Below are 10,268 nucleotides of genomic sequence, written 5' to 3'. Positions count from 1 at the left end.
TTTGTTTTTGTTTGCTTGTTTATTCATTTCAGTGATGGGGATTGAAGCCAGGCCCTTCTCTCTGAGCAATGTCCCAGTCCTTTGTATTTTTGGTGACAGGGTCTAGCCGAGTCACAGCATTGCCCACGATGATACTAGATTTGCAATCCTCAGCCTCCCATAGTGTTGGAATTGCAGAAATGTGCCAGCACACCTGGCACAAGTATGCTTTGTGAAACATAGAGAGAAACATCAGAAAAGAGAACACTGGTGGTGGTGCAAAGCTCAGCCTCAACAGCCAGTGCTGGCAGCTCCCAGGAAGGAAGGGAGTTTGAGCTGATGTGTGGGTGACTCATTCCCCTGAGTAGCTACAATCAGAAGTGGCTCCTACCCCACCCAAAGAACATCTTTTGCCAAGTTATCAGTGGCAGCATCAAATTCACTCTGTATTACTAATTTGGGAGAAAGGCACGTTTATCACTTAATCAAGTCATATGCTTTCGGTTATCTTCTACCTGTTTCTCTCTGAAAACAGAAATAATACTTATTAAAAGGCTGTCATGGGCTAGTTAGTCTTCAATTAACATATGTAATGGCTATTCTAAAAATCAAATTATAGGGGGAAGATGAAATGCAATTAAATAAGTTTCTTTTTTTATGTATTTATTACAGGGTCTACAGTGTGTACATGTTCTCACTATGTAAATTGGACCCATACCGATCCTCTTGTGTTCAGCCTCCCAGGCATTGGGATTGCAGGCATGCAACACTATGCCCAGTCTCAATCGCTGTCTCAGAGCACCCTGGGGGTGGGGCCGGAACGCCTTGCTGGGGATTGAATCCCAGCCGCTGGTTCTGCCTAAGCAAGTGTTTTAGTTGGCTGAGCTATCTGGTTGGCCCTAAATGAGCTTCATTGAGGTGTGCTGTTTTCTTTTTTTTCTTCTTCATTGGTTTGTTTTCCTGAGACAGGGTCTCACTATAGAGTTCAGGCTGAACTTGAACTCACTGGGTAGCCCAGGATTACAGCAATCATCCTGTGTATTCCTCCTGAATGCTGGGACTACAGTATGTGCCATCATGCTCCTCAACCCACTTTCTTGAGTTTGAAGTTCCAGCAATGGAACCACTAACGTGATCAAGCTATAAAACATCTTCAATAATGCACTCTTCCCATCAATTCCTGTCATGTCCCATAGAAAAAGTATCCATGTCTTCATTATTTATTTCATCACAGGGATTCTTGCCTGCCTTTTAACTATTTATTTGGCATAGGATATTGCATGTGGTACCAGGGATTGAACCTGGGTCCTTATGCTTGTCAGGCACGTGCTTAGGCTGCTGAGCTATCTCCCCAACCCTGCCTTTTAACTTTGTATGAATGAGACAAGCTCTGTGTAGACTTCCATGTCTGAGATGTTTTTTTTCTCAATAGTATGTCACCAAGTGCAGTTACACTTTGTTTATCCTCACGACGGTAGCATTCCAGTGTATGAGCGTAACACAATTCATTCACACATTCCACAGCAACTGCCACTGGGGCAGTTTCAAGTTTGGAACTTGAATGATGTTTTAAATATTCTAATCTACACAGTAGAGTGTTACTCATCCTTTCAAATACACTACACCCTGCCATTGCTGCAATGTAGATAACCTACAGGGCACTGTGCTAAGTGAGGTAAGTCAGACTTAAAAGAAAGACTATGGAACAGTTCACTCATAAGAAGGACTGAAGATAATCAGACTCACACAAACAGACTAGAGCTTGCCAGGAGCTAAGAAAGGGGGAAGTGAAGACTTGCTGTTCAGAGGTGACAAGCTTCAGTTTAAAAAGACAGAGAAGTTCTAGAGATCTTTTCTACAACACAGTGCCTATACTTAGTAATTAGAAAATGGGAGGGCCAAGGACATAGCTTAGTGACACAAGCGCCTGCCTGGCAAACACAAGATCCTGAGTTTGATCCCTGTGCCACAAAAAGAAAGAAAAAGGGCCGGTGAGATAGTTCAGTGGACTAAGTTCCTGCTTAGGCAAGTACAGGGACTAGGGTTCGATCCCTGGCACCATATGCATTGTCAGACCAGCCCCCTGTACACTGAGCCAGTGACCCAGTCTAAGTGTGGTGGCACATGCCTGTAATCCCAACGCTGGGGAAGCTGAAAAGAGGAGGATCACTAGGAGTCTGAGCTGCATAGTGAGACCTTGTACTAACTAATCAATTAAATTAAAACAAAGAAAACAAAAATGGACAAAAATATGTCACAGAAAAGTGGAAATAATCCAGGTGGCCATCCATGGATGAATGGATAAATAAATGGGGCATACCTAAACAGAGTATTACTCAGCAATAAGATTGAATAAAATACTAAAACCTCCTGTGATATGGAGAAACTTTACAAATGCTGTACTAAATGAAAGACAACCTGCTCCAGCAGTGGCAGGCCCATGGGACAAAGGTGTTATTATATGAGTTTCTTTTTCTAAATGGAAACGTTTGTGTTCAGGTTTAATTCTATTACTGGCACTTTGTGATAAATCTCTGGGTTTTGGTTGCAATTTGAGTGATTATCTCTAAAAAGTTCACCATCACTGGCCTGCTCTACGGGTAAAAATTTCTTTTGATAGTGATAAAAAATGTTTTAAAATTGCTTGAAGTGACAACCACACAATTCTGTGAAGATACTGAAATCCATTCATTGTACACCTCCATTGAATCAACTGTAGGGGGACTACATCTCAGTAAAACTGTTTTTAAAAAATTTAAATTCTTACTTATATCCCTTGGTAGACAATATGGACCCCACTCTCTTAGCTGTCTACCCAGGGAAGGAGTTAACAGGTCAGAAGGTGTATAAATCTTCAGCTTTCGTAGATCCTACCTTATCAGCCTTCTGGAATGTATTACAGTCCCACCAGCAATGCAGAAGCCTTCCAACAGCTCCTCCTTCTCATCAGCGTTTGTTTTGTTTGTCTCTCACTGCAGCCAGTCTGGTTGAAAATATTCAGTTTTTAATAAGGTAGAATTAGCTTTTCCCCTGAAATAGGAGAGATGAGTTTGTGACAGTCAGGTTCACTTGGGATGTGACTTCCTGGTTTCAGTTATGAGAGTAGTATGCCTGGTTATATTTTTAACATTATTGTTATTGCCTCTTTCTCTTCAATGAGGTGACTGAGTGGCAGGCGCAGAGATGCAGATCTTTGTGAAGACCATCACCCTCGAGGTCAAACCCAGTGACACCATTGAGAATGTCAAAGCCAAGATCCAAGACAAGGAGGGCATCCCACCTGTTCAGCAGCATCTGATATGTGCTGGCAAATAACTGGAGGACGGTCGGACTCTCTGACTACAATATCCAAAAAGAGTCCACCCTGCACCTGTTGCTTCGCCTGCGAGGTGGGATCATTGAGCCATCCCTGCACCAGCTCACCCAGGAGTACAACTGTCTCAAGATGATCTACTGCAAGTGCTATGCTCGCCTGCGCCCCTATGCTGTCAACTGCTGCAAGAAGAAATGTGGCCACACCAACAGCCTGCACCCCAAGAAGAAGGTCAAGTAAAGCTCAGCTAGCCCCTCATCCAAAAGGGCACTACCTGCCCAATGCCTGCAGCCTTGGGGCCTGAATAATGTTTCCCTCCCTTGACCAAAAAAAAAAAAATTATTTCATGGATGTATAGTTCATGTATATAGAATGCACAAATCTTCAGTGTATGGTTCAGTGGATTTTTCATTTAATTTTTACAGTTACGAGATCACCCACAAGAGAGGCAGATCATTATCCCAGAAAATTTGCTTATAATTTTTACTGATCATTCTCTAAGAGATACATTTTCTTTTTTTTTTTTTCTTTTTCTTTTTTTTTTTTTTTTTGGTGGAACCGGGGATTGAACTCAAGCCCTTGCGCTTGCCAGGCAAGTGCTTATTCCACTGAGCCATCTCCCCAGCCCCGAGATACATTTTCTTAATTTTCCACTGTACGTGCATTTGGCTTGTTATGAGACTTAAAAAAAAAAAAAAGAAAAGAAATGTTACAGTATGTATTCTTTTGTGTGAGATTTATTTTGATCATCATAGTGTTTTGAGATCCACTCATGTTGTTGGCTATCTCACCGCTTTATTCCTTACTGGTTTTTTTTTTTTGTTTGTCTGTTTTGTTGTTGTTGTTTTTGTTTTTTTGTTTTGCGGTACTGGGGATTGAACTCAGGGCCCTGCGCTTGCTGGGCAGGCACTTATTCCACTGAACTATCTCCCCGGCCCTATTCCTTAAGTTATATAACATCTCATTGTATGGGCAGAGCACAATTAATCCATTCATACATTTGCATCCTTTCCAGTATGGAGCTATTATGAATAGAACTGCTGTCAATATTCGCCTACAAGTTTAGGGCTTTTTAAAAAACAATAGATACTTCGGAGTAGAATGGCTAGGCCATGTAGGGGTACTCACTGCCTGGTACATTTCCTACTGGCAGATGGGAGATCTGGTCGCTTCAGATCTGAGCCAATATGGGCACTGTCAAGTCTTTTTAGTCTTGGCCATTCTGACAATGGTAATGGCTTCTCCCTGTGGCTTTCATTTACAATTCTCAGGTGACTAACAGGTTGGGTATCTTTTCATGTTCTTACAATTTTCATAACTTCTTTGATGAGGTGTCCAAACCTTTTGCTCATTTTTTAATTGAGCTGAAAGGGCTCTTTTTATATTCAGATTCAAGTCTTATGTCCATACAGGTATTGTGGAAATTTTTTTCCAGTCTCTGGTCACCAGTTCATTTTCTTAGCCATGCCTTGTTCTCAGTAATCTTTTTTTGTTTGTTTGTTTGTTTTTTGTTTTTTTGCAGAACCAGGAATTGAACTCAGGTCCTTGCACTTGCCAGGCAATCACTTATTCTACTGAGCTAGCTCCCTGGCCCCTATCACAGTACTCTTTACTTGTTTTTATTTTGTGTTTTAAGGAAAGGACATGAGTATTTTCACTTGCCCCAGCATTATGCTTTTTACAAGAAACAATTATATTTCATTCCCATGTTACAGCTAAGAGTCATGCGAACCAGGGAGTATAAATGCCTCCTTGACTCCATGCACTAAATAGCAGTTCCAGGGTTCAGTCCCAGGACTCCAAAACCCAAGACTCTGTCCAGCTGTACACTGAATTCCCAATCAAACCCAGCAAAACAAAGGAAATCACACCAGATTGTTTGCAATAAATACATTATTAGGATAAGAAACAAAAAAGATCAACTGAGCCTCCAGGGCCAGAGGTAACCAACTGGGGTCTCTTGTGCTTTTAGATATAAAATATAAGAATAAATAGAGACCTTAAGGAAGGAAATACCTCCTCCAAAAGAAATAAAAAACGTGACCAGTCTCTGCTCCGGAGTAATCTCTGATGAGAACATTTAATCAATTAGCATTGCTGTTGTCAAAACTTGCTTCCCACGGAGCCAAGAGGCTGCCTGCGGCACATCCCAGCGGCAGCCTCCCTTTCCTGGGCTGGGATTCATCCCTGCAAGAAAAGTCATGTTTTCTCTCAGCCCCAGATGTAAAACCAGAGGCTGCTTATCTGGTATCATTTATCTCTATGCTAATAAAATGTCAGTCCCCAAGGGAAAACTTAAAAAGGGCCCTGCTGTTGTCTCTGCTCCTCAGAGGACAGACACCCCATTGCGGGTCCACCTCCTTGCTCTGTGGGCCAGGCTAACATTCCCGGGGTCTCTGGAGGAGTAAGTCCAGAAAATGAGCAAGGCCCTGCTTTACAGTTGCTCTTCACAGGGGCTCCAGGGGTCAGGAGTCACCAAGTACCTCCCGAGCGCTGGCCTCTGTCCACAACACACAGCTTTGCTCCTTCTAGGACCCAGGCAGGGAGTCAGCAGGCCCATTTCACCAGTGAAGCCCCTGAAGCACCAGCGTTTGCCTCCTGTCTGACTGGTTTGTGAGCCTTTCAGCAGGTGGGGCTTGGCAATGCCTTTTCTGTCCTCACAGCAGGCAAGTGGACACTGACTTTGTACACAGTTCACACAGGTGCAAACTGACGCTCAGGGACATGATGCAAGCAGCACAGAACCTCACAGCTGACCTGTGGAAGGACTGTCAAAGGTGTAAAGATCCAAAGAACTTTCAGAGTAGCTTTAACTGCAGATGCTTTCTGCCTTCCCTAAGTGCACATGCACTGTACCCCTGACAGCGGACTGTCTGTTGCCCCACAGCCAAGGTCAATGAGCCTGCTCGGAGGTGGATGCTGTGGCATGAAGTGTGGGGGGCTCAAGCAGGCCCTGAAGGTTCTGGAACCCAGGCTGGCCCTCCACTCTGAGGAAATGTCCCCTGAAAGCTTGTAGACAACCAAAAACCACAGGTCATATTTTGATTCCTTTCTGTTGTGATTTAGGGAAAGCATTAAAGTCAAGGGTGATATGACTGGCCTGTAATTTCAGCCCTTGAAAGGCTGAAGCAGGAAGATCACCATGATTTCAAGGTCAGCCTGAAGTGCAAAGTGAGTGCAAGGGCAGCCTGAACTACAAAGCAAGACCTTGTCTCCAAGATGCGGAAAAAGGAAGAGGAGGAGGAGGAGGAGGAGGAGGAGGAAGAGAAAAAAGGAGGAGGAGGAAGAGGAAGAAGGAGAAGGAGGAGAAAGGGGAAGGGGAAGGGGAAGGGGAAGAAGAAGAAGAAGAAGAAGAAGAAGAAGGAGGAGGAGGAGGAGGAGGAGGAGGAGAAGAAGAAACAAATAATTGTATAAACTCTCCACCCTAGAAGAATAAGGAAAGATAACATACTGAAATATCCTGTGATCACTGAAACTTTTTTTTTTTTTTCAGAACCAGGGATTGAACTCAGGCCCTTGCACTTGCTAGGGAAGCACTTATTCCACTGAGCCATCTGCCCAGCCCCACTGAAACTATTTGAGATATACACCTACATTATCAGTCTCAGGCTTCTGAAGGACAGTACATAATCCAGACAGACAAAGACCAAATCATGGAGAATTGTCAGTATAGTAGCTAATTATCCATAACAAAAGTAATACACAAGAGGCTGAGGCAGTGCTTCCCCACTGGCCTCTCATATAGGAGGCTCTGGATTTGGTGGCACAGCACCACAAAGTAAATAAATTCATGAATTTGTGCCATAAAAAAATGTATTTGTTGTTATAAGAAGCAATAATACATTGAAGTAATAAACAATAAAGAGAAAAACAATAGCTGAAACTAAAATCAGCAGCAATAATTACAGTTTTTTATGGGCCAAGCTCTCTTCTATATGCTTTCCAAGTATCCATTTATTTAAGCCTTTAAACAACTCTGTGAAGTGGGAACTATTACAAAGCCTTAATTTATAGGCTGGGAAACTGAGGTACTCAGGAACCACAGGCTTATTCCTGGTGAAGTAAAGCCAGTAGGGCTCCTTCCTGAAAGGTAGAAGAAACCCAGAAAGGTGACGGACAGTAACTGGACCCTGGCCTCTCAGCTAGGGACCTCAATTTGAGAATCCTTTAGGGAAAGCTGGAAGGCACAGGAGGGCCCTTGGGGCTCCCCAACAACAAGTCGAGTCCCAACGGAGGGGGAAATTGGTTATCCAACCCCACCTGCTCTGGCTTGCCCTGGGAGACCTAGAAAAATTGGAGGCGCTGTACAGGGGGCATGCTCCTACTCCTTAGGCTTCAGCCTCCCAAAGAAGACCAGGCAGAGGCCTGACAGGGCAGCACACACCTGTAATCTGAACACTCTGGGAGGTTGAGGCAGGAGGATCATGAATTCAAGCTGAACCTGAGCAACTTGGTAACTTCGCAAGACCCTGTCACAAAATGAAAATAAAAAGGGCTGGGAATATAGCCTGGTGCAAAGGCCCTGCGTGCAGTCCTCCGTACAACAAAACAAAACAGACCCAGCAGCCGAGGGCAGCAAAGGGATGGAGAGAAGGGGGAGTAAGGTCTGGCAGGATCTGAGTCAGGAAACGGAGAGGTGGCAAAATCCACCGAGCTTCATTAACTGTTTCTTGCACATGAAAGCCTTCCTTTCACAGCTCATTCCCACTGTTTGCCCTCAGTTCTCCCCCTCCCACCCCTGCTTGCAGGGCCCCCCCTAGCCCCCACTCCCTATGACAAACTTTCAGCCCAGGTTTCTTTTGTTTTTCTCTCTTTTGAGGAACACTGACAAGTACCTGTTCTGTTCTAGATCCTGGCCAGAGACTGATGAGGGACATGAACACGAGGTCACCTCCTTCACCCCAGGAACTCTTCTGGAGGGACTCAGAGGCGCTGACCCCTGAAGTGGTCCCCTCCTTTTCCCACAGATGTTATGTGGACTCTCGTCCTCCTTCCTACCTCCAGGTACTGTGCTGTGGTTTAAGCTGCTTGATGTCGTTCTCACGCCTTACCTGTGGCATGTGCTGGCCTGCAGGCTGTCTATGCCTCCCTACAGAAACAAGACACACAGGGATATTAATTTATCTGGAGTTAAAATAACCCACTACTTACAAGGAGCGTGAAAAGAATAGTGAGCCCTGAGGCCACATGACAAGGCCATTTAACTTTTGATTTTAATATGAGAAAGACTGAAAAAGGGTAAGGTATGGTTGAGGATCTTGCCCAGAGGAATAAGGTGGTAGTATTTAAAGATACAAAATAAATACATAACTTGGATAAACATATAACTTGGCCTATAAATACCAGCCAGGTACTCATCTGATGGCCAAATGAGTTTGTTCTAGTGCTGCCTGAGATTGTTTTCATTATGCGTGTTTGTGTGGACGCTTGCTTCATGGTGTAACATACACACATAACCACACGTACAGTACTTTAGAAATGACTTAAGGAATTTTGTGCAGGTGGCTTCAACCTTCTCTAGATGCAGCCGGCAGTGTACACATGTGCATACACATCAAGATTTGTCTTTGCAGTAAGGCATTTTCATGTAGAATATGATATGGTTCTTAATTACTTCATGTAATGTACAACCAATAAAAAGCAATGTAAGGACTACCTCGGAATGTCACCGAAGCAATCCCTGCTGATGGAGTAAAGGTTAACAGGGCCTCAACCACAAGTTGGTTCAGCTGTAAACTGTTGAGGCTAAGTAAATAATAAACGAAATAAGATGATCATCCTTCTCCCATTAGGAAGGGCTGATGATCTATTTAAGATGCTCCTTAGGCCCGATGTGGTCATCCAGGTCACTTCCCTCTAGGATCCTGTCATACATGAAAGGGGAAACTGAGTCACAGGCGAGAGGCAAATGCAGGAGATCTGGGACTGATCAAAAGCAGCGTGCACCTCCTGTTACCCTTACCGAGGTCCAGGTTTTCGGCCAAACTGGGAAAAGGCAGCAAGGGCTAAGGGACAAGCCATGAGAGAAGACTGTTGTGGAGAAGAATTTTAGGGCTAGGAGGAAGCAACACACTTTCATGGGAACCCAGCGACTGCTCAGAGTCAACGCACCACAGAGAAACAGCATCAAAAACAAAAGGATCTGGTCCCAAATTTTATTTTTCACTAAGCATGAAACTCCTGGTTTCAAACCAGATCTTTTTTTGTCCTGGAAAGCAAACAAGAAAAAGATGTGGCAGTGTTGTTCTTGCGAAAAGGGGTGGGGGGAAAAGAGGAGCAAAATTGTTTTGGGACTCAAAACAGAAAGGGCCTCCTTCCCCTTTATCAATAATTTTGAAAGGGTTGGTGTAAGACACTGACTAATGACACGTGACCTTTGGATTCTCCACGAGGCAGCAGGCGCAGGCCCCGGGCCCAGCGGGGACCCCTCTGCCAGTTCGGGGTCACTCTCTCCATTCAGTGCTTTATTAGCCCCCTCCAGTCTCAGGGCGGAGTCCCGCTGCTCTGGGACTTTTACAGCTTTGATTGAGGAAAGCTATTCAGCGCAGGGGAGAGGATCTGTTTGTTTTCAGGAGGAAGCTTCTGTGAGCGTGCCCCCTCCCCCCGTGCTTCCAGAGTTGCTGGAGAGATAAAAGCCATACCTTCTTTTGACCTTCATTGGACAGTAGGAGCCCCGACTCAGCGTGGAATAATAAAGGCATATCATGCTGCATAAATTATCTGGTGATTGACGCGCTTTCTTCCAGCTCCAGTTTAAAGGGGCAAGTTAGTGGGGGCGGGGTGGGGAAGGGAATGGCAACACTGTTGATTCATTCAAGCACCTACTACCTACCAAGGTACCCATGGGAAGTTCAGAGGCGGGTTCCAATCCATCCTCGCGGACAATTCCAGAAGGTAAAGAATATTTTTCCCTGTGACATGCATGAGAACGCATGATCAGAAAAGTTAAATGTGTGTCCCAAAGACAGAAGGCATG

The 10,268-nt window shown here is 44.5% G+C and overlaps 1 protein-coding gene across 1 annotated transcript; it reads left to right on the top strand.

Moving 5' to 3' along the window:
- The first annotated feature begins 3,162 nt into the window (after positions 1-3,162).
- LOC101576321 (ubiquitin-60S ribosomal protein L40-like) lies at positions 3,163-3,532 on the top strand. Its single transcript, XM_023705045.1, has 2 exons — positions 3,163-3,286; positions 3,336-3,532. The coding sequence occupies exons 1-2, from the start codon at positions 3,163-3,165 to the stop codon at positions 3,530-3,532; spliced, it is 321 nt and encodes a 106-aa protein (XP_023560813.1).
- The last annotated feature ends 6,736 nt before the right edge of the window (positions 3,533-10,268 follow it).

The sequence above is a fragment of the Octodon degus genome, unplaced genomic scaffold (assembly GCF_000260255.1).
Source record: "Octodon degus isolate 3935 unplaced genomic scaffold, OctDeg1.0 scaffold00212, whole genome shotgun sequence".
NCBI lineage: Eukaryota > Metazoa > Chordata > Mammalia > Rodentia > Octodontidae > Octodon > Octodon degus.
This window is presented reverse-complemented; position numbering and strand designations above follow the sequence as displayed.